Genomic DNA, 23,349 nt, shown 5'->3' with positions numbered 1-23,349 from the left:
CTGCCCTCACAGACATCCATTTACCCCTGGGTGGAAAGAAGCAACTACAGATTTAAAAGTGTCTTGCTAAAGGACACAAGTGTCAAGAGTGGGACTCGGACCAACACTCTGCTGCACAGAAACACCAGAGCTTGAGTTTGGTGCTCTTATCCGCTCTGCCACGACACCCCACATGTAGTTTAGAACAAATTATTGAGTACAAAACACGTGGCTCTTCTCAGACAGAACACATCTTCAAAATACAGATTCCCACATGAATGTACCAGGGAGAAATAAGAAACAATACTGCCAGTTATAAGACACTCAATTGAACAGGAATACAACAACATAAGATGAGTAGAGGCTAAAAAGCAGTCTTTTCAAAACTGAGAAGTCTCCCGAACACCCGATAAATATACTCTACGGTAGTATAATAAAGAAAGACAGTTCGCTAAGAACAAACTCTACCTGGCAAGTACAGATTCACACATGGTGTTACCACAAACCAACATATTAATACCTCACCATGCAATGCCGCAAATCCTATAAATATAAGACAGGCTAAACATATAAGCAACCCTGTGTGTTCTGAACGGAAAATAAACTGAATTTTTGTCAAAAGAGAGGTTTAATTCTCGTTCAATAAAACAAAAGTAATTTCCCTGAATAAAGTCATCTCCAGACACCACAAAAAGTAAAGCCTATTAATATATAGTTTACATTACCCGTACACTCGGTGCTACCCTGAAATCTTTTGGAAAAAATCCACAGCCTACTTGGGATTTGAACCCATGACCCTAGCACTCTAAAGCAGTTGCCTCAACCGCTAAACCACTGAGCATGCTCGGTAAACCATGCCTGATGTAAGGCAGAGGGCTCCCCCCCCAAACCCACATACACAATTTCTTCCCATACTTTAAGCGTTCTAGCTTAACAGTTGTTCCCTGGCCAAATGCCAGTTCAAACAAACGAGGACCAGTGGATATTCACTCCAAGTGGTCCAACTAGCTAGTTCAGTGTTGAAAAGCATCCCTATTTCTTTTGCATTATTGACCAGTGAAACATGTGAAAAACCCAATGGTGGAGTGAAATGACAAGCTAACAGGTCCCAATTGCCATTCACTACAAAGGCCAAGGGCAAACCCTGACAGAAATACCCTAAAATCCTCTACAGAATAATATTTGGTTTTTATGTAGCGCTTTATAAACCAGGTCTCAAAGTGCTTCCAACATTATTACCACTGATCCCTGGGCCATTTCATTCCAGCTCTCTGGGGAGTATACAACATGTGCCGCCAAATAATTAGCACACTAAGCTAACCCAACCACAAGAACCACCCATTAACCCCTGGGTGGAGAGAAGCAATTATAGTAAAGAGTCTTGCTCAGAGACACAAGTGTCACGACCGGGATTCGAACCCACACTCTGCTGAGCAGAAGCACCAGAGCTTGAATACACAACAACTAGGGGGGGGGGGGGGTCGGGTACACCATGCCACATATGGAACACCAAATAGTCCCTGGTGAGAAGAGACCAGTTTGAACCTTGTAATTAGCAGTGGATACCACGACAATTTACTGAGAAGAAAGCTGAGTACAGATTAAAAGGAACATGTTGCCGTGGATCGGTCGAGTTGGTCTTTGAAAGGCGTTTGTAACTGTTTGTTATAAAATGCATATGGTTAGAAAGGTGTTTCAAAGTAGAATTCAATGATCCACACACATTTGGCTCCAAATTGCGAGGTTTTCCTCTTACTTTGGGAACTAACACGGTCGACCATTTATTGGAGTAAAAAAAAAAAATCCCATAAATTGCCAACCTGTTTGTCGACGTGTTCCTTTAAATAAAAATATTGTCCACTGTGCATTGAGCTGAGACACAGCTAATGATAAGGAGTATCAAATGTCACATAGAAAGAACACAGTCAAAAGGCCATCCAACTTATTGCATTCTCCCATAACCACAAACAACTCGAAATCCTGGCATCATAACCGCTATGTTTTTGCTGAACCGCTCACCCTTCGACAACAAATTGGATTTATATAGCCCACCACCAAAATTGGTAAAGCTACAACCCTGGTATCACTGCTCCCATATTAAAGAACAATCTTGTTGTTAGTCGCAACTATAGTGTCCAAGACGCAACTATTTGAGGTGTGGCTAGTCGAGAAGTAAATTTCACTAGCCGTCCAGGCTTAATGGTTTCTATAAACATTTATTTCAGACAAGGAGGTCACTAACATTCCTGTAGTACATTGCGTCTTCCTCTACTGCCGCAGCTCGGATAACTCTTCTTTGAGAATGATTGATAATCTTTCCATACCCTTTGAACAAAACAAACAGAGGTGAAATTGATAATAACAGGAAAATATTGGACAATACATGGACGATAAGAAAAACTTCAGTCTTGCAAAACGGAAAAAGTGGCAATAAAAAGTATATAAATATTTTTGGGCCTAAGTGCCTACACATTTATTATTATTAGGCCTATACTAAATTAAAAAAAATTATAATACAAAAAAGTAGTAACAGGCTCAATACTTTACAGAGGCCAGCATCTTTATAAAGACCTAGATACTAAGTACAAAAACATAAAATTTAATACTGTTTCAGGGTCCCGACTTTGGAACAGTCTCCCTGTAAACCTTCGTAATGCCCCTAGTGTCAAAATGTTTAAGAATTTTTTTTTTAAACTTTCCTCTTTCCAAAGGAATTTTTTTTCTTTGCAAAGCTTTTCCTGTAGGTTTTTATATGTTGCAAATTTTTAATATTCTTCTAGTTAATATTCTTCTAGTGTGCTGTTTCTTGTGCTTTTTATGTGTGTGCATAAATTTGCTTTCTATTGTATTTAATTTCAATTTTATTGTAAAGCGCATTGGTCTATTTTGGAAATGCGTATATTAATAATAATAATATTAATAATAAAATGTAGTAATAAGGCCCGATACTTCACAGAGGCAACAGAGGCAATTGTCTCCATTGTCCCTAATCATCGCTTTGGTGCCCCTTGACATGTTCCAAATTGACATTTACAACGTCTTCCCTTTACCATCTTTACAAAGGAGAAAACTGGTTGCCCTTTCAATAACAAAGAATCAGGCTTGTAGTAATATGTCATGTATGCATGTTTTAATACCAGTGTTAATATTAAATAAATTTATTGAGCATCCACAAAAACTAAAGTAACACAAAAAACAATCTATATACAGATATACAGCACTAATAATAATAAAAGCAATACAGTGAATGTTATGTTGACACAATACACAGGACCTTAATGGTTTTACGTCTCATTTAATGGGCAAAGCAATAATGGTTAAGTATCTTGCTTATAATTATGGATAGCAAAGTTCTGTATCCCTGATGCAAATTAAATATCTATTAAATAGCAGTGATACAAAACAGTAATTAAATGATAATATTCATCACAAATATCACAGAAATTAAATGATAATATTGATAATATTCATGAATATCAATACCACAAGGAATTGGACATTAACCTTAAAGGGTTTACATTAAAATGAATCCAGCCACAGGTAGAGAAAATAAAAAACGTGAAATATGGAATTGAAAAATACAATGCACATATCAGTAGGAGTTGTGCAATGAACAAAATTATAAGCAAATAAAGAATTTGTGGTTATTTACTTGATATTACAAATAAAGACCCTGCAAGAAGTTTTAACAATTATCATCAACATCAAGCAAGTGTATCATTCAGAGAAGGAAAACAAACACAATGCAAATGAAACACAATGAATCGTAACAGCAATTAAGATATTAAGATAGGAATTCAATAGAGTATTGGAATGATGTATCAATAAATACAATATACACTACAGTGTAACAGACAATATTGCAGCTCATATGTAATGTTCATAAAATACCTCCAGAAATGTGTAGATACTTCCCACATGACGAAAATCGGCCATCTTTATGGGCGATTTGTAATACACAGCCTTGCGTTTTCAGCGAGAAGGGCGTGCAGCACGCGCACATTTCGCAAAACTCGTTGCCTGATTGGTTAGTTAACAGCGTGGATGCGTTAATAAACTAACATTCGGCGGCCTGCAAGCCAAAATGCAATTTGCCCGTAAAGACGGCGTCTATTGCGACTTATCTAGTGCCTCACCTTATCCATTTCCTCCGGCGTACAGAGTGAGTAAGCCGCTCTGATATGAGAAGATTTCTTATCACTCTCTGGGTAGAAGACGCCTCCCGGTACGAAGAGGACACCCTTGTCTCTAGCCCTCTTCATGATGAGTGGGGTAGTGTCTTCAATACCCAGGAGTTTCATCCAGAGGAACATGCCGCCGCGAGGCTCATGCCATTCAGCCATGCCTGGGAGGTAAGTGTAGACAAAGAGGATCATTATAATAAATAAGAAATAATAGTGGCTTCTTATATAGACGATGTGACCTCTGACGTCATTCGAAAACCATAACATGATTCGCGCGCATACCGCCGGGCAAAACCTTTGTGTTTTGGCAGCCGGCTAGAAAGTGTATGCAATCTTACCATGACTATGCGTCTTTTTGCCCGGCGAAACATGACGTATACAGTGTTTTGTCAGTAGAGGGCAGTTTGAATGTAAACATATAGGTAACATCGTATAAAGACCGTATTGAATATGACGTCACCGTTCAACTATCTGACCTACAAAACGGCGTATGTGCACGTGCGCGTGCATGTGTGCGTGCACTTGCCGTAAAAATCAAACCGGGAATGTTGCGTGCTGCGTGCTTTAATGATGTTGGCGTTTGGATGCGCATACGGTTTGCCATACAAGATGGCGACTTTTCATAGCAAAAAGGGTTATTCAAAACGGTCTAAAGCGCACTTATCCATCACTCAGTGATGCTATGTTTTGAGTTTTGAGACCTAATCCTTAGAACCATGTAGAAGGTCCCCTGGTAAGTTTACCGGACACAAATTAATCCAAGTGTGAACAGCTGTTAACTAAACCTACCAGCCCGGTAAGTTAACTTATCGGGCTGTTTAGTTACCAGACTCAAAAGTCCAATGCGAACGCGGCTTTACATGTTTTTGTAATTTTTTGCCATCTTTTTGAAATAATTGTTCTAATAAGTTATTCCACTAGTTTCACTTGCATTTTTGTTTTATTTTGCACATCTTCTGTATTTCATTGTCTTTATTTCCTCCACGGTGCATACATAGCAACATGTTTTATCACTATGTTTAGTTAGCAGCTGTTCGCACTTAATTTGTGTCTGGTAACTTACCAGGGGCCTTTCTCAAAAGCAGCACCTTGTAAACCAAGGGGCTATATAAAATTGGTTGAATATTATACTTATAATTACGCTCACCTCTCAGCCATCGATCTGCAGATTCCATTAAAATGTCACGCCTCTCTTCATAAAACGCAGCCACTTTATCCGTGTGACTTAAGAAACCGTCCATGCCCCACTTTTCTAGTAACTTGAAAATCAACATCTGCATTTAAAAGAATCAATCAAAGCAGATGTCATTTACTGAATCAAAGTGGGTGCAAGCTCAATCGTTAAGTAACTATTTAAAACAACTATTTAAAATTACTATTTAAAATTACTATTTAAAATTATAATTTAAAATGAAATTGCTAAAATTAATTGACTTTGATGGTATAGACCTCTGCATAATGCGAAATACTACAGGGACGCTGACCTCACGCGCATGTGTTTACGCACAAAGAACAGCTATCGTCCAATCATTTGCCTCATTTGACCCCAGGCCAGTGAGGGTACTTTTTGACCCCACCCCAGTGAGGGCGATTTTTGACCCCAGTGAGGGCGATTTTTCACCCCAGTGAGGGCGATTTTTGACCCCAGTGAGGGCGATTTTTCACCCCAGTGAGGGTGATTTTTCACCCCAGTGAGTGCGATTTTTGACCCCAGTGAGGGTGATTTTTAGACTGAGATGTCACATTCAAGGGGTCTGTTTGTTTGTTTGTTTTGATGATCTTCCCATCAAGGGAACTCAGAAAACTCCCACAAGGGGATATAAACACCAAGTGGGTAACAGCTAATCTGTCTCATACAAACATAGGTTTAACGTCTATGATTATGAATCAAGAAAGTGTGATTCAGTAACTAATCGGCAATACTTATTCTAGTCATTGTGTGAAATCAGCGGTTAGCTGTGGAATTCGAACCTACAACCTTGTGACTGCAAGCCTAACCACTTGACAACGGTGATCGGTGGTCTTTTTAAAGCTCTGAGTGTGTGCTTTCATTTTCACTGCCTTACGGAGACCAAGGACAAAACAAAAAAAGGGGTAGAAAAAGCACTCCATATGGAAATTCTAAAGACCTGGGCCCAATTTCATAGAGCTGCTAAGCAAACATACTTGCTTAGCATGAAATTTCTGCCTCGATAACAACAGGATTACCAACCAAATTTCCACATGGTTTTCAGGGTAAGCAAACAACAGCCGATCATCGGTAACAAGCAATACGCAACAAACGGAAATTTGATTGGTAATCCTGTTTTTATCAAAGAAGAAATTTCATGCTAAGCAAATTTTTGTGCTGAGCAGCTCTATGAAATTAGGCCCTGGGTGCTCCACAAGGAGTTTTGCGTACACAGTCTATGGGAAGATCTACAGTACAGGGACAATGGAAAGAACAAAAGATGTCTCCACAGGGATGCGAAAAAGGGAATGTGTTAATCCCTACCTGTGACATCCCACCGGTGTGTAGTACAGAAGACTGCATGTGCATGTTGACCTTTGATAAAAGGTACTTAGGCCCCGTCACAAACCCAACACGCATCCTGTATCATACAAAGCATGAAATTTATATTTCAATTCACCTGCAAAAAGTGAAAAAACATGGAGGAAATAACAAAGAGGTTGGTCACATAGAAACAATAAAGATTTAAGTAATTGCCCAGCACGAAATGAAACAATGTGGAAATAAGAAAGAGGTTGGTCATAGAATTACAGATTCAAGAATTGCACCAGCACAAAACAAAACAATGTGGAAATAACGGAGAGGTTGGTCACAAAGAAACAATGAAGATTTAAGTAATTGCCCAGCACGAAATGAAACAATGTGGAAATAACAAAGAGGTTGGTCATAGAATTACAGATTCAAGTAATTGCACCAGCACAAAATGAAACACTGTGGAAATAACAAAGAGGTTGGTCACATAGAAACAATAAAGATTTAAGTAATTGCACCAGCACGAAATGAAACAATGTGGAAATAACAAAGAGGTTGGTCACATAGAAACAATAAAGATTTAAGTTAGTTGCCCAGCACGAAATGAAACAATGTGGAAATAACAAAGAGGTTGGTCATAGAAACAATAAAGATTTAAGTTAGTTGCCCAGCACGAAATGAAACAATGTGGAAATAACAAAGAGGTTGGTCATAGAAACAATAAAGATTTAAGTTATTGCACCGGCACGAAATGAAACAATGTGGAAATAACAAAGAGGTTGGTCCCAAAGAAACAATAAAGATTTAATGTGGAAATAACAAAGAGGTTGTCACATAGAAACAATAAAGATTTAAAGTGGAAATAACAAAGAGATAAGAAACGAAACTATGTGAAAATAAAAGAAACAATAGATTCAGTTAAATGCACTAGTTTTAGTAAGAAATGAAACAATATGAAAATAACAACAAGGTCATGCAAAGAACCCAGTGCACTTATCGAAAAGAGAAGGGGTTCGCCCCGGTGTTCCTGGTCCGATCGGCAGCAAAGTGCGCCACAGCACCTTGTAAAACATTACATGGTGCTATCAGAATTAGGTCTCATAATTCAAACGTAGTCCCACATCTGGCAGGAAATACTGTATGTTACAGCACCAGGAGCATCACTGGGTGACGGACATGTGCGCTTGATAAGAAGCCACAATTATTATTATTATTATAATAATTATTAAAAATGATGAGCAGTATTTCCCTACAGGAGCTCACATACACTGAACCAAATGTACAGTGGGGAGAGATTAACAAAATAAACATGAAGAGTGAAACAACAAGAAAGATATTCTTACCCTGCTGAAAGAATTTTGGAGAAAGAGTCAAACCGAAGAACACGACCGTCAATGTCTAATGAGAGAAAGCTTGGTACCTTTGGCTACAAGAAGAAATATAAAAAAGACAATTCAAACACAAATTTAACGTTTTTAATTTCAAACTTTACTGAAAAAGTCCTGTGGAAATACTTTCAACACAAACCACCATTATTATTAAAAACAATTCTGCAGAACTTGAAAGTGACAACAACTTTTAGAAAACCTGCAGTTACATCAACTATAATAATATATGATAATAGCGCACACATCTACCAACTAGGTACTCAAGGTGCTTAGTATATATAAAAAAAATTCTCAGAAATTCTGAGACCCAAGTATAGCACCTTATAAGGGTTTTCAAGGTGCTACGGCACATTCAGCAGCCAATGCCAGGAACAGGGATCTTTTTGTGCATTACACAAAGCACAGGACCAACATGCTTCAGGACATAAGTGTCACGATTCTTTAACCCATACTCTGCTGATCAGAAACACCAGAGCTTGAGTCTAGTGATCTTAAACTCTATTAGCGTGTCGTGGACGAGTGGTTAAGAGCATCCAATTCAAGTTCTGGAGTTTAAGTCACACTGGTGGTGGGTTCGAATTCCAGTCATGGCACTTGTGTCCTTGAGCAAGATACTTTACTATAATTGCTTCTCTTTACCCAGGGGCATAAATGGGTGCCTGCGAGGGTAGAGGTTGAGGGTAGAGGTTGATATACTGTAGTGAATGAAAAAGCCTTCAGAGTGCCACGGTAGCTCGTTGGTGTATTGTGTTTATACATATAAGAATTTGTTTTTATTATTATGAACCTCTCGGCCACGACACGCCAAGCATTTATAAATGCATTTGCGTAAAGTCAATAAGGGTACACACGTATATGTCATGACCTCTCACCTTGTTGAATTGGATAAAGAAATACGGATCGTCCTCCATGATGATCATGTTATATTTCTGCGCTATTGCATAGATCTCTTTCTTCCGTTCTAGCGATAGCCCGGCACCAGAGGGATTATCACCGTTTGGCACAACACACAAAACCCGAGGAATGTCAGAACTGGGTAGGGCAAACACACAGAAAAAAGATATTGTGGTCATAACCACTTGTAAGTCTAAAATATAATTTCTTAGTAAACCTGAAATTCTTTCTCTGAAAAAAAAGTGCAAATCACAGAGCAATATTTTCAGGAGAGTTGTGTAAAGCCGTTGTACATGCTAAAATATTTTTTGTTCGCAGTGAGATGAAAATTATTTTTTGTGAAATTGTTTTACTCATTTCTCACAGCAACAGCACCTGAGCAACTAATATTTCAAGGGAAGCTTTCTACTTTCATAATTTAAACTGTGTAAGTGGATATTTGTGTTTCGCGTAGTACAAAACGTACCCAAACCCTTCAACCACCAGGGCCCAATTTTATAAAGCTGTTGCGCAGAAAATAAAATTGCTTGACAAATTTCTTTGCTAAGCAAATTTGAGAAGGGCTGGTAATCTAGTTTATGCTAAGCAATACTATTCTGTGCTTAGCGAGTTTTTGTGCCTACAGACCTTGAATGCACCCTCTATTTGCCAGCGAGAGGGCACTCTCAAACAGATTTGTATCACTTCCGGCGGGGTATATTCATTCATACCCAAAACAGTTATTAAAGACTGGAATACATTACCCACCACAGACATCATATAATTATCCATCGCGGATATAAGACCTTTAAAGTAACGGTTATAATCCGCCTCCAAAGCAACTTAAAACTACGTGACAGAACGCCTGTTAAAACTGTGCAGGCCGAATCGCGTATACCCTCGGATGTGAAAGATAAAAATACTATTGAGAGCGTCCTCACACTGTACAAAATGCGGCCATGACACCCTAGAATCTAGCCTGAACATCTGACGTTGCACTTCGAGGCTCAGGAATAATGCCAGAGACTGGCCTGTAGCTGGCATGTACATGTACACTTCATCTTTGACCTACATTCATTTCAAATAGAGATACGCAGTGAAATTCTATGGCGGACGTAATAGGAGTGTCTGTTTGGGCATCTATGGAAAGCTCATGTCACTGCATGTTTATCCAATGATATCATTGTGTCCAATGGAATCACTGGATCTAAGTAGCAGGGACCTGTCTTTATCCTTGCGGATGAGACAGGAGCCCAGTCTACCTGAACCTAGTCTTGGTGCAAGATGTTTCTCGTTTCCCTTTTCACGCACACCGCGGCCAATTCACCAACAGCGCCCGCACCGACTCAATCCGCACCGACTCACGTGACTTAGTTCACTCACCGCTCCCCCGGAGAAACGTCTTGGTCCGTGTACAAATCGCTCGGGAAATTCCGAGCACATTCCAACCATGCCGCTGCGCTTGGCCTGCATAACTCTGACGTAGCAGTATCGGCATCAGTCTGGTATCTGTACGTCTTTGGTGGGAACAGCTTGGCATGGCATCTACTTGTACAATACAACGACGACAACAAAAGCGTCGCGCATGGAAAAGCTTTGTCGGTGCATTTGTGCGTGGGGGCCCTATAACCTCTAGCCCTCAAAGTATAAAATGGCGTTTGATAGAGTAGACGAAGCTATCGATTTTGCTGCAAGAAAGTTAAGTCTTGATAAGTTTAAGAGCCAACAAGCTAACGCTCTTCGCCCAGGGTAATGATATATTTATCAATTTACCAACGGGGTTTGGAAAAAGCTTGATCTTCCAAGCTTCCACAGTTATTGTGGACTTTTTGAAAGGTGTTGTTGGTGGAAACGATAACCATGATAACGACGACATCAGCGCTGACGAGAAATCATTGGTTGTTGTCGTCTTGCCGCTTAAGGCTCTGGCTGTAGATCAGTTAGACCATGGAGGAATTTATTCCTCCATGGTTAGACCGAGTAAGCAAACTCGGTCTGGAGGCTGCTGATATTACTTCGGATATACCAGATCATGTTTTGGAACAATCGCCCAAGTACTCGATCCTGTTTGCAAGTCCAGAGAGTCTTTGCTCAAGCAAAGGGAAGGAACTACTGTTGCTGGTCAAAAACAGATGCTGTGGATTGTTTGTTGACGAAAGTCATTGCGTATCGAAATGGTATGTACCTTTTAAAAATGATTACTATCTGACTATTGTGTGACATTCCAATAATCTTAGGCATCTTGAAGAAAATAACAGTGACATAGCATAGTGGTAGGCAGGTTTTTAAAAACTTTTTTTTAGAGTTTTGCCATAGTCTCTTGGCTTAAACAAGGTAGATATGGTGTATAACTATAATCTCTACTTTGATAATTAGTAATTGATGTTCTATTCAATTCATTGCTCAAGAGTCAGTGCTTTTTTCCAAGAATGGTATTGTGGCTGATTTTTATTGCTCTACCTATTTACCAACTCAAGTACTTGGAGGGTTATTCCTTTATGCCATTTGGAGTTTATGACAGACCTGTGAATGGCTTCTTGTGAAAAGCTTTGTCAACTAATACCCAGCAAGCTCTTTCAACCAAGCTTTTTGCATGCCCAGGCTTTCATTCCTTTCATGTTTTTATGACCTACATGGGTGGCTCAGCCTCTATTCTTTAGTGAACCATTCTCCATAGTCTCTTAAATGGCTTTAGCTTATAAATATTCAGGCATGTATGCTCCTTTTTTGCAAAGGGCAAGGGTACCAATTCATTTTCTCCTTGGTCATAAAGGGCACTCTAAAAATTATAGTATAATGAGGAATTTTGTAACTTCTACAAGTTTCTAGAGTAATTAAAGTGCACTTGAAAACAACACTAATCTTTTGAAAACTATTTAAAGTGATGACTCTAAACTTGAGAATTTGTGGCCAGTTTGAACTACAATGCTTGGCAGCAACCTTTGAAAAAAAAAATACAAAAATAAACAGTCCTCATCCCCCTCTTTTTTTGAAAAGCCGGGACTATCAACATATATTTTTTGTATACATGTGGCCTTAATTGACAATCAAGCTTTACAAGGTTTTGTTTTCACCCAACTTTTTAAAATACTTGTAATTGTTTGCAGCAATGTCATGAAAGGGATTTTATTTTAATCATTTAAAAGAGAGCTAGATTATCTCCATGATGTTTTGCAAATATCAATACATGTACATTGTATGTGCTATTGTTTTAACCAAATAATAATTACTTCCTTTTCTACTGTGAACAGGAAAAAGCCACGAACTTTTAGTCAAAAAGATTATGGATAATCCACATTTTTAACTTAACATAATTTTTTTTTTTTAATTTAACAGGGGTAATTCATCAACCAAGAGTTCAGCATTCCGGAAGTGCTATGGCCAGCTGGGACAGCTACGCTCCATCCTGAACCAGTCAATTGTTTAATATCACGTTTTCACCTGAGGTTGTTTTTAAAACCAAAAATAACTGTACATAATTATTTTAATGGCACTTGAATTTTGACCATATTCAATTAAATGATGATTTTTTGGTTGTAGTCAATGACAATGTGTACATGTATTTGTTTATGTCCATATTCAATCAAGTGTGAACCATTATTAGCAAACTTTAAGCTGTAGGCACACTGTCCAAACAATGATCAAAAGACAAGTCCAATTCAGATAGAACTGTGTGTTCTCCAATACGACACTATTTTAGAGGGAAGTAGTCAACATGTGTTATTATATTAATTTCATGAACAGTGAGTTTTTACACTGAAACCAAACAATGATTGTCCTTTCTTCATCCTGTTGTAATAATAAGCACAGTGAACTTGTCTCAATTTTTAAACAACTATTATTGTATCATTGCCAAAGGTTCAAGACAAAAACATGTTGATTAGGTCTTCTTGTTTTTTTCTTTTTCAAAATGCTCAACATGTAGTCAAATTAAAAAAAGGCTGCTGAAAACGTTAACAACCAAGTAAGATTGTTGGTGAAAAAAAGTTTTATAGTATGTTAGTTTGCCAACCTCAATGCAAATCTGCTTTTTTTCATGGCATTCTATGTATACTAGCAGTGAACAATTTCATCCAGCATTTTTGCATCCTGAATGGTAATATTGAGTAGCAAATGATGATTTTGAAAAGCAACTGACACATTGTGCATAGCCTTTTGTTACTGTAACAACCAACAAGTTACTGTCTCTTGCACATGAAGTCAGACTGAGACATAGTTTTATCTTGTGGTGTGCTGGTCACATGTAAATTCCTAGTCAAAAACAGTTTACATGTATGTGGCTATATATCACTGGACAGCATCAACTAATAGGCAGTAAATGTATACCTATCAAAATTTAAATGATTACCTGCAACTATTTACAATCGAGTTACAAAGGCTTCATCTGTTGTTTTAAGTTTTACATACAAGTTCTTTCACTAAAAAATACATGTAAATATGTACATAACTATTTTGATGGCACTTGAAATGGATGTTATTAAAATGAATGTCTTTCAATCAATGAAACACTTATCTGTTGTGTATCTTTGTTCAGATTCAATCAAGTGTGGACTATTATTAGCAAACTTTAAGCTGTACACACACTGTCCAAACAATGATCAAAAGACCAGTCAAATTTTGTCTGGCCCGGTTATCTTGCAGTAATTCACGTTGTTTTTGAAAGGGCTAATGAGTCCCTTTTCGCATTTAAATTATATCTCTTGCTTTTAATGAAACTTGCCACAGGAAAAAAACAAAGAGACATTTGACTTTTAAATAATCACAAAAGATTTTATAAGAAGAGTTGCATTTCTTAGAGAAGCAGTGTGGTTACGACTTAAATTTCTTCAGAAGTTAGTGTAGTGTACAATAACTTATAAGACATTACCAACTTAGTGAACATTTGGACGTCAACCAACATTTGCCGAGAACTGTTGTTTAATTTCGTTCCCTATCACTTTGCCCTTTCGCCACTTGGCATCTTTGGAATCACATTGTTCACATATATTCATACTGGCGGTTGGTGTGATTTCTTCTCCCCAAATTGTGCTTAATACCGATAATAACTGACTGTCTTTCTTTAATTTCGAAATTATTGGCAATATCTTCTACAAGTAACAAGTTCTCTGCCGCAAATAAACACCATCGAGTTTTGCCGAGGCGGCCACGGCTCGGGCCGCCGCGGCGGTCCAGTGGCCAGGGAAGCCATTGTTATTATAATACATTGCAAACTTTTCGGATTTCCACCGCACAACAACAAACGCACATGTGCATTTCCCGGGTCCCCGCGGCAGCAGCGATGTTTACTCGGACAACGATGCATGCAGGTTACCAGGCTGGCCCGCTTCTCTGTTTCCAGTTGTGCGCGTGCGTAGTATTTTGTTGACCCACACGTTGAATATGTATACGGAGGTCACATAACTCAAACATGTACACGGACCAAGACGTTTCTCCGGGGGAGCGGTGAGTGAACTAAGTCACGTGAGTCGGTGCGGATTGAGTCAGTGCGGGCGCTGTTGGTGAATTGGCCGCGGTGTGCGTGAAAAGGGAAACGAGAAACGTCTTGCACCAAGACTACCTAGAACCTTACCTTTCACTGTGGCCGTCCGCTGGGTCCCAATGTGACATGATTTCCTTTATTTGTTCGACTTTCATTCCATCCCCATCTACCTCAATAGTCAGAAACTTTGTTCCTATGGGACGGAGCTGCAGGGAAAAATAATAACATCAAAGTCCGACATTAAATAAAGGCCTTGAACCTTGCTTTTGAATTTCCCTCTAAAAAGGGACACTTCTATGAGGAACATGTAAATTTGTATTGGAACTTTGAAAAGAAAATTAACCACAGCAAAAGTGAGGGCACCACAGCAATTAGCCTTTTTGAGGTATGGCAATATTGCGAATGCAATACAAATTTTGAACACAGCCCTGTTTCGCTGTGAATGTTTCACAGGAGTTGAGCACACTTCAACTGATGCCAATTATTCCTTGCAAATTTGTGACATCAAAACTTGTATCGCATTCACATTCGCATGAAGTATGAATCAGGCTTTTGTTAGCCTGGGTCACCGTAGGTTTTGAGTTATGACAAATCATTTTGGTTTCCGAATCACCACAATTTCTGTACCGATTCAAGGGGCAGAGATAATAAATTGATAAATGTTGACTTACGATTGCCACTGTGCCTGGATACAGAGGGCTTGATGTCAAGACATTGTCGTTTTTTGATAGTAACATTTCACAAGACTGCAAAAAGAAAGTCAAAACTACTAGATTAATTGATAAAATTGTCTTTGTAAACCCTGTATAATTACAAGCATGCCTATTCAGATAAAAGGTTACAATAATAAAATCTTGAAAGAAGAAATGGGTTCAGGTAGATTTAGGACAAGAGCTAAAGTTGCATGACCAAATTGTTTGCCAAAAGATGTCTTTACATGAAACCCCGTGTAGACCACTTATCGCTAAAAGGCACTGAACATGTTGGGTAATTATCAAAGACCAGGGGTCGATTTCACAAAGAGTTAGGACTAGTCCTAAGAGATATCAAAAATGTACAGCTAGTCCTAAGTTAGGACTAGTAACTCGAGATAAGACTAGTCCTAACTCTTTGTGAAATCCACCACAGTATTCTCACTGGGTGTATCTCAACATATATATGCATAAAATAACATGCCTGTGAAAATATGGACTCAATTGGTCATTGAAGTTGCAAGAAAAAACTGAAAGAAAAAACACCCTTAATAAAAGGCTTCTGGTCAGAAGTCTTTTATTATTTCAGTGAGAAATTACCTCTTTCTCAAAAACTGTGTTACTTCAGAGGGAGCCATTTCTCACAATGTTTTATACCATCAACGGCTCTTCTATTTTGATTAATTAACAAAATGGTACAGTGCCTTTAATGGTGAAAGATTTTTCGTGCAATAAGTGAAAGCTTATTTATAATTAAAGATTGGAGAACCGGAGCCCCATTCTGGAATCTAAACATTTTTTTTTCAAAATTAACTTTACATTTTCAGTTAAAATCACCCACAAACTGGACAGATATTCAATGGAAGGTTGCGCTTACCGTGCTGAGGGCGTGCTGACTTCCTGTAGATACAATCAGATCCATCTGGGTGTCTGGATCGCTACTGTCTAACGTCGGAGGATTGTGAAGCTGTATTTGCATATCAATCAGCCAATCCCTTAGCTCGGGAAGACTGAGTACAAGAGAATTGTATGCAAAAAGGATTATGAAACTATTCAAGAAGTATGTGTTTCAATCCAAAACTTTTCAAGAAGTATTAGAAGTATTAGAAGAAGTATTAGAAGAAGTATTAGAAGAAGTATTAGAAGAAGTATTAGAAGAAGTATTAGAAGAAGTATTAGAAGAAGTATTACAAGAAGTATTACAAGAAGTATCACAAGAAGTATTACAAGAAGTATTACAAGAAGTATTACAAGAAGTATGACAAGAAGTAATACAAGAAGTATTACAAGACGTATTACAAGAACAACACATTAACATGGAAACAGGTTGCCCAAAAGCAAAAATTGCTTCACTGTACAAAGTTAAAGGCAGTGGACACTATTGGTAATTACTCAAAATAATTGTTGGCATAACAACTAACTTGGCAATGAGCAAAAGAGAGCTGTTGATAGTATAAAACATTGTGAGACACGGCTCCCTCTGAAGTAACGTAGTTTTTGAGAAAGAAGTTACTTTCCAAGAATTCGATTTTGAGACCTCAGAATTAGATTTTGAGGTCTCGAAATCAAGCATCAGAAAGCACACAACTTCGTGTGACCAGGGTGTTTTTTCTTTCATTGTTTACTCGAAACTTTGACGAGCAACTGAGTTCAAATTTTCACAAGTTTGTTACTTTATGCATTGTTAAGATACCAATAGTGTCCAGTGTCTTCAAAATATAAAAAAAAAAGCAATAACATATTTTACAAAGTTACAAAAAATACTAAACACAAGAGCCAAGTGGCTTTAGCAATATACAGCAATGTGGAAAAGAAATATGACATGCTCATGAAAAAAAAACCCACAGATATAACAGAATTCTTACATACCAACAACACTACACAAACAAACACAGATTTAAAACATACTTGAATACATGTAATTACAGAAGTGTCAACAATTAGGTTATAACCACAAATAAAATATCACACAGAGCTACAAAAAATGGAGGAAAAATTCCAGTATAATAATCACAGTTTCTAAGTGTACCACAGCAAGATAATACATAGATTTCCCCACAAACACAATATCACAAAAGTACTACAAAGCTATTGAGGATAAACTGCAGTATAACAAATGGCAGTTCTAAATGACCATGTATCACAGCAATAAAGAGCAGAAAAGCTGGATAGTTTACAACCAATAAATTGATGTACGTAAATTGGGCTACAAATTTGATTTGATGAAAGATTAATTGCAAATTTGTCTGAGAAATTCTCTGTATTTTTCTCTGGGACTTACCCTGGTGTTGCTGTGTACTGTAATGCCTTCTTCATGTCTCGTGCATTGACATGCATGCTGGTGTTATCTCTACAGCAAACAAAAAGGAGAAGAACAAAAAAAGAAGAGGTAAAGTTACTGAAGATGTTTTGTTCAATTAGTTGTTTAAAGACACTGGACACTATTGGTAATATTGTCATAGACTAGTCTCCTCACTTGCTGTACCTCAACATATACATAAAATACCAAACCTGTGAACATTTGAGCTCAATCTGTCATCTAAGTTGCGAGATAATAATGAAAGAAAAGCCACCCTCACCACACAAAGTTGTGTGCTTTCAGATGCTTGATTTCTAGACCTCAAATTTAAATCTGAGGTCTCAAAATCAAATTCGTGGAAAATTACTTCTTTCTCAAAAACTACATCACGACAGAGGGAGCCGTTTCTCACAATCTATTATACCATCAACAGCTCCCCATTACTCGTTACCAAGTAAGGTTTTATGCTAATCATTATTTTGAGTAATTACCAATAGTGTCCACTGCCTTTAATCAAAATCCAACATTTGTCTTTGTAGACTTTTAAGGGGGGAGTGAGTGGGGTATTGAAAAAAGTGTATGGTTTGTACACTTCTGAAAATATTTATAATTGTGAACCCCAATTATTGGATGGATCATATCGAACACAGGTCTTCAAAGGTAAACCAGGGGCAAACCCCTTCTCTTTACGATAAGCGCACTGGGCTAATTTTGTGTGTGTTACAGAACACACGGGACCAACGGCATAACGTCCCATCTGAAGGATGAAGCATCATGGTTAAGTGCCTTGCTATTAAAGGACACAGGTGACACAACACACAGGACCAACGGCATAACGTCCCATCCGAAGGACGAAGCATCATGGTCAAGTGTCTTGCTTAAGGACACAGGTGTCACGACTGGGACTCGAACCCACACTCGTTTGGTCAGAAACACCAGAGCTTGAGTCCGGTGCTCTTACCTCTGCTAGGCCACAACACGCCACTAAAAAGCAGTTAATTCCCTGACTAATATTGATATACCTTAGCTTGAAAGTAGCATCTTCAAATGGGAATTGTTCAACATTGGGAAGACCCGTTGCCATAGAGATGGTGCCAGGTGGACTCTGCTGGAGGATCTCGGCTTCAAAACAAAGCAAAGTTTAAAAATCAAATTTTGAATATACAGAGAAAAGACAGCTTTTGTGAATACAGAGTAAACCAGCATTGTGTTTAAAGTGCAAACCGTGGGGATGGGGGAAAATTAATGCATTTGGGCTACTAGTAGAGAAGTACAGTAATGTATTGTCTTAAAACAGAAAACCTCCAGTGCAAAGTGCAGAGTTGTATGTGACCTCAATACACTTAAGCATTTGTTTTATGAGTCACTAACACACAGCCAGATAGTCTTGATTCAAGACGCTTCTGTTGTTTATTATCTGGTACGCTCTATTCATGGTTCTACATTGTATCACCTCAAAAACCACTATCGCATGAGCTACCTCCTGTGATAGCAGACTCCAGTGACAGCGGTCTAGGGTGAGAGCATGCCCTCTTGTGGTAATGGGTCATGAGAAGAAATTATTAATAAGGATGGTCTTGAATCAAGACTAACAGCCAGAGTGAGACTACTTACTCAGACCCCTTAGGGGTGACGGTCGTCTTGCTCTACTGACAGCGTTCAAGAAGCGAGCATAGTTCATGTTGAATGCTTATTGCTTACTTCCCCTATCAGAATCTCAATTGGTGTTCAGGTGGGTGGAGTACAGTACTGCGGATATGCTACCTCAAAAAGAAAGACAGACAAATAAAATTAACAAAAGTCTTCAAAATGTAATAGAATGAGCTAATACACTTTAAAAAAAGTGAACAGGTTGTAACTGGGGCTATAGTTTACAAATTCCCCTGGTAAACACAGCTTTAAATGTTTACCATACAACAGGAAATAGATTATAATTAAAAAACACCTTCTCAAAAAAAGGTAATTACCGCCCGCTTTAGACAGGCACCCCCATCTGCTTAGGTTTACAGCTTCTTTTTAAACTTTTTGACACCCCCACCCCTAATACATGTAGCGACACCCCTAGTATATTTTCCGTTTTCTAACCCTAACCCTAAAATATAAATTATAAGGTATTTTCCCCCAGAAAACATACATGTAGGGGTGTCAGAATATTGAGCAGTCATCGTCTGCTTGTACTGGCTTTTCCAGTACTATTTTGAAACTGAACCCCAAAAGTATACGTGCAAAAATACTCTTTTTTGAAGTAAAATCCTTTCATCCAAAGTCTCTTTTGATACTCAATGACAATGCACAGTTTTGGTTGACTCAAAATGGACAAGGCCAAACCTGTTGTTCCACACTTCAGTGAATACTTATTAAAAAGAAATCATATTAAATTGTGTACAGAGATTGTGGGGGAATTGTAGTGCGTGAAATGAACACAAATACCTGGATGACACCTAGGCCCAGTTTCAGAGGGCTGCTTTAATATAAAACGCTAAAACCAGAGTGAGGTAAACAGCCAAAACACCCTATTAATATCAATACACCGTTTCATTTGTCTGCTTAAATGCTTGACCGAAAGTAAGTCAAATTGTCTGCTTACAACAAGTACAAACAAGCACAGCTTGATTCTATGAAATCGGGCCATAGTTTTTTTCGGGCTAGAGAAAACAACTCCCTGCCAGGCCTTGGATTTTGTTCTGAAGAAGCACTGCAATTTCCATCTGGTATGGAGCACTTCTTTCTTTATCATGTTTATGAAGAAAATATAAAACTGGCTGGGAACTTTAACTTTGCACTTGCAGAGGGCACCACAGCAAAAGTGGCACCTCAGTAATTCCAATATTGCCAAGGGTTTTCAATTTTAAAATAATAAGCTCTCCACAACTGCCCTACAACTGGGCGCGTCTCCAGGGGGAAAATATCGGCATAAAAACATTTCACCTCCTCGACTCTTGAGAGAGATAGGCGTAGTGCCAAGAAGCATATTTGGCACTATTTATGAGATATAGTGGTACGAATCTATTCGTTTTCCTAAACAAGTTTTGCACTACCCCTGTTGATTACCAATGGCTGGCCACCCTATAATATTATTTATAAAATTTGCGATATTGAAATTGAACACCAGTTAAAACTTACACTTACAGCATACAGACATAAAATGCCTAATTTGATTGAGGATTTTCACCACAACTTCCCTATACTTTCAGCCATGTCAGGACACTTCGTACCTTTGCCACTTTGTACCTTCTTACAAGACACTTCGTACCTTCTCACGAGTCACTTCGTACATTCTCACAAGACACTTCAGTATACAGTTCGTACTAAGTCGGGATTTCTGCACAATTGTGCTTTGTGATCGGAAGATTATGAAATAAAAGCAAATCAAACCAAATGTTATTGATTTGTTGGGACCATGCAATAAAAAAATGGCAAGGAAGCATTAGTTGACGATTGCATGATTGTTGACTTTAAATATATTTGTAAAAAATATTGGCGGAAGATGTTGTCCATGGCGGTAATAATTAACTTAATACAATTAATATTAATTTCACATTACAAATGACATTCACATCTCCATAGGCCAATTCAAAACAAAATTATAATTCATTGAATGTAATAACATTACTAATTTTTATCTCAACAAACACTAAATTATTGAGGAATACACATTTTAATGAAGGTACGCATTGACTCAGCTGATGGTCACTTCGTACCCCGCCCACGGTACGAAGTGACCAATTTGGTTACGGTATGAAGTGTCCCGAAGGTACGAAGTGGCAAAGGGTACGAAGTGGCAAAGGTACGAAGTGTCCGATTTTAGCACCATTCTCTTTCCAATGATACTTGATAGTGAATTAGTGGGGTGGGGTTCCTAAAAAAAAACCTATGAAGATAAGAAGTCAGGTTGGCACAATGGTGTCTTGCCTCGCCTTCCACCACCGGGACCCCGGCCCGAATCCTACCGAGGGCACTATATGTCACATGTGGATTGGGTTTTCAGTCCCTACTTCTTTGACTTGGTGGGTTTTCCCTAGAAAAATTCTCTGGGGTTTCCTCCCACTTCTAAAAGGCTTTGACAAGAATGCATCGTAGATACATGATGTAGGCCCACTACTCACTAGAAAAGAAGTGCCAGACTCACTTCTCATGGACGTCTGTAGTTAGCCTAGTTGCGATAACGTAACCCTCCTGCCGACAGCGGAGCCGGAGGCATAGCCGTCGGCAGGAGGGTTACGTTATCGCAACTATAGTTAGCCCACCTTGTTGAGCTGTTAATAATGGCTCCACTGAATGGTGACAGTGATGAGACCGATGTTAAAAGCGGAGCCATTAACAGCTCAACAAGGTGGGATAGTCTGTAGTCAGCACATGAATGATGAATAGCATTTATTAACCTGATAACACAGTGAAGTGATACTGATGATAGGCCCTACTATAATTTTATAAACACAATCTTATTCTTACTTAGTAAGAATCTTACAAAAATAATGTCGAATGCACCGATTGTTTGACTTTGTTGACCACAAAAAAAACATTAAACTTTTCAAGAAAAAAGTTCTGCTGAACTGGCAGGGAAGCCCGATAGTCATGCATAACTAAGTTTGCAGGAAAAATTGGTTTCTTACCATTCAATGTATTTGCCAAAGTTCTCTGCTGAGTTTTACTCTCCACGGACGAGAAAACAAGTTCACCGAACGAAGGTCGAGTTGTCTCAGCAGAGCTATAGGAATGCGCACACCCACCACACACCCCCATTGTAACGGGACGCGCAGTATTTAACGGTGTCATTATATGGCGCCCTCTGTTGCCTAAAAAATGCAATAAAAATTGGAAATAAATAATTTTGAAATACGATTTAAAATGTTTATGCTTTCAATTTTGCGTGGTTTGTTCCTACGAAGTTGTTGAAGTATAATATGTAGACTTAAATTGTGTTATTTGTTTGTTTATGTCCCATTTTACATTTAGCTTTTACTTCTTAAAAATGTTATTTATATTTATTACCGGGTATATCAATATTAACCACAAGGGAAACTTACTGGGTAAATTTTAAAACAATTTTTGGGGTTGAACAAAGAATTGAATAGAGTGGGATTTGAACCACTGACATCCGGATTAACGTGCCGGCACCCTTGTAATGATTTTTCTTTTTTTTCAAAGCAATGTTTTCGTCTCCATTTTGTACATGATTCCTCGCCCCCCCCCTTGGAATCTGGAGTTTTGAGATTAAAAGTAACCAGAAGAAAAACATTTAATTTTTTGAGATTGTATGTTATATTTTCGAGGCATTTAAAATTATTTATCCTCGGGGGATATATTTGTACCTATATTTGATAAATATTGTGCCCCAAATCAGAATATCTTAAAAAAAAAAGGGGGATTGGAAGGGGATTTTCTGGTTCAACTTCCTGGCAATGCGAATAAACAAAAAAATATAATGTGCTGACGTTTCGACCCGAGCAGAGTCTTTATTGAAAGGCTAAATGACAAGACAACAAACATAAACAGGTAACTAAGTTTTAAACAAATTACACTGCAGTTTGTATGCAGAATAAACTCGTCACACCAGTCATCATTTCCGTTATATACAAGTCCAAATTTATTCAGGAACAAAGAAATTGCAAAAGGAGGAACTTTTTGAAGGATATCTACACATTCATAGTCAGCTCAGCAATGATGTAAACACCACATGTACAAATCAACTTTGCGAAAAAATTGAATAAAATAAAAGCAGTTAGCGATGAGATCGTAAGCAAATGAAAAAGACAAAAACAAAACACACAAAAATAAGCCCATAATAAGAGTTTGAGAATCAACCGGAAAACAATAAATCAAATTTCCTTTAAGTTTTATTTTCATTGATTATTATTCTGGGGCCAACTTCATGGCTTTTTCTACTGCAAGCAAAGAATAAGCACTTGCGGAAGCAGTGATGAGTTTGCGCTTACGCCAAGTGTTGTTCATGGGTTAGTTGGAAATTTTGGC

General features: G+C 38.2%; 2 protein-coding genes across 2 annotated transcripts; one reads left to right on the top strand and one right to left on the bottom strand.

Annotated features, from left to right (window-relative positions):
- Positions 1-1,715: 1,715 nt before the first annotated feature.
- LOC117293858 (kynurenine/alpha-aminoadipate aminotransferase, mitochondrial-like) lies at positions 1,716-22,119 on the bottom strand. The gene is made up of 13 exons (XM_033776324.1): positions 21,990-22,119; positions 18,991-19,136; positions 18,399-18,498; positions 17,359-17,427; positions 15,955-16,087; positions 15,057-15,131; positions 14,476-14,591; positions 8,906-9,065; positions 7,989-8,071; positions 6,658-6,754; positions 5,311-5,437; positions 4,116-4,324; positions 1,716-2,304 (listed from the first exon to the last, which is right to left on the bottom strand). The coding sequence occupies exons 2-13, from the start codon at positions 19,055-19,057 to the stop codon at positions 2,248-2,250; spliced, it is 1,293 nt and encodes a 430-aa protein (XP_033632215.1). The 5' UTR covers positions 19,058-19,136; positions 21,990-22,119; the 3' UTR covers positions 1,716-2,247.
- LOC117293859 (probable ATP-dependent DNA helicase RecS) lies at positions 10,812-12,810 on the top strand. Its single transcript, XM_033776325.1, has 2 exons — positions 10,812-11,083; positions 12,243-12,810. The coding sequence occupies exons 1-2, from the start codon at positions 10,854-10,856 to the stop codon at positions 12,331-12,333; spliced, it is 321 nt and encodes a 106-aa protein (XP_033632216.1). The 5' UTR covers positions 10,812-10,853; the 3' UTR covers positions 12,334-12,810.
- Positions 22,120-23,349: the final 1,230 nt, after the last annotated feature.

The sequence above is a fragment of the Asterias rubens genome, chromosome 8 (genome assembly GCF_902459465.1).
Source record: "Asterias rubens chromosome 8, eAstRub1.3, whole genome shotgun sequence".
NCBI classification, from domain to species: domain Eukaryota; kingdom Metazoa; phylum Echinodermata; class Asteroidea; order Forcipulatida; family Asteriidae; genus Asterias; species Asterias rubens.
The sequence above is the reverse complement of the archived record's forward strand: the minus strand, read 5'-3'. Positions and strand labels throughout refer to the sequence as shown.

Bases quoted from the DNA above. Each gene is read 5' to 3' on its own strand.
- LOC117293859 (XM_033776325.1), top strand. From the start codon at position 10,854: ATGGAGGAATTTATTCCTCCATGGTTAGACCGAGTAAGCAAACTCGGT. The intron at 11,084-12,242 runs GTATGTACCTTT...TTAATTTAACAG, and splicing joins AGTCATTGCGTATCGAAATG to GGGTAATTCATCAACCAAGA.
- LOC117293858 (XM_033776324.1), bottom strand. From the start codon at position 19,057: ATGAACTATGCTCGCTTCTTGAACGCTGTCAGTAGAGCAAGACGACCG. The intron at 9,066-14,475 runs GTAAGGTTCTAG...TGCCCTACCCAG, and splicing joins GCGGACGGCCACAGTGAAAG to TTCTGACATTCCTCGGGTTT. The intron at 6,755-7,988 runs GTAAGAATATCT...TGTATGATACAG, and splicing joins TCCAAAATTCTTTCAGCAGG to GATGCGTGTTGGGTTTGTGA.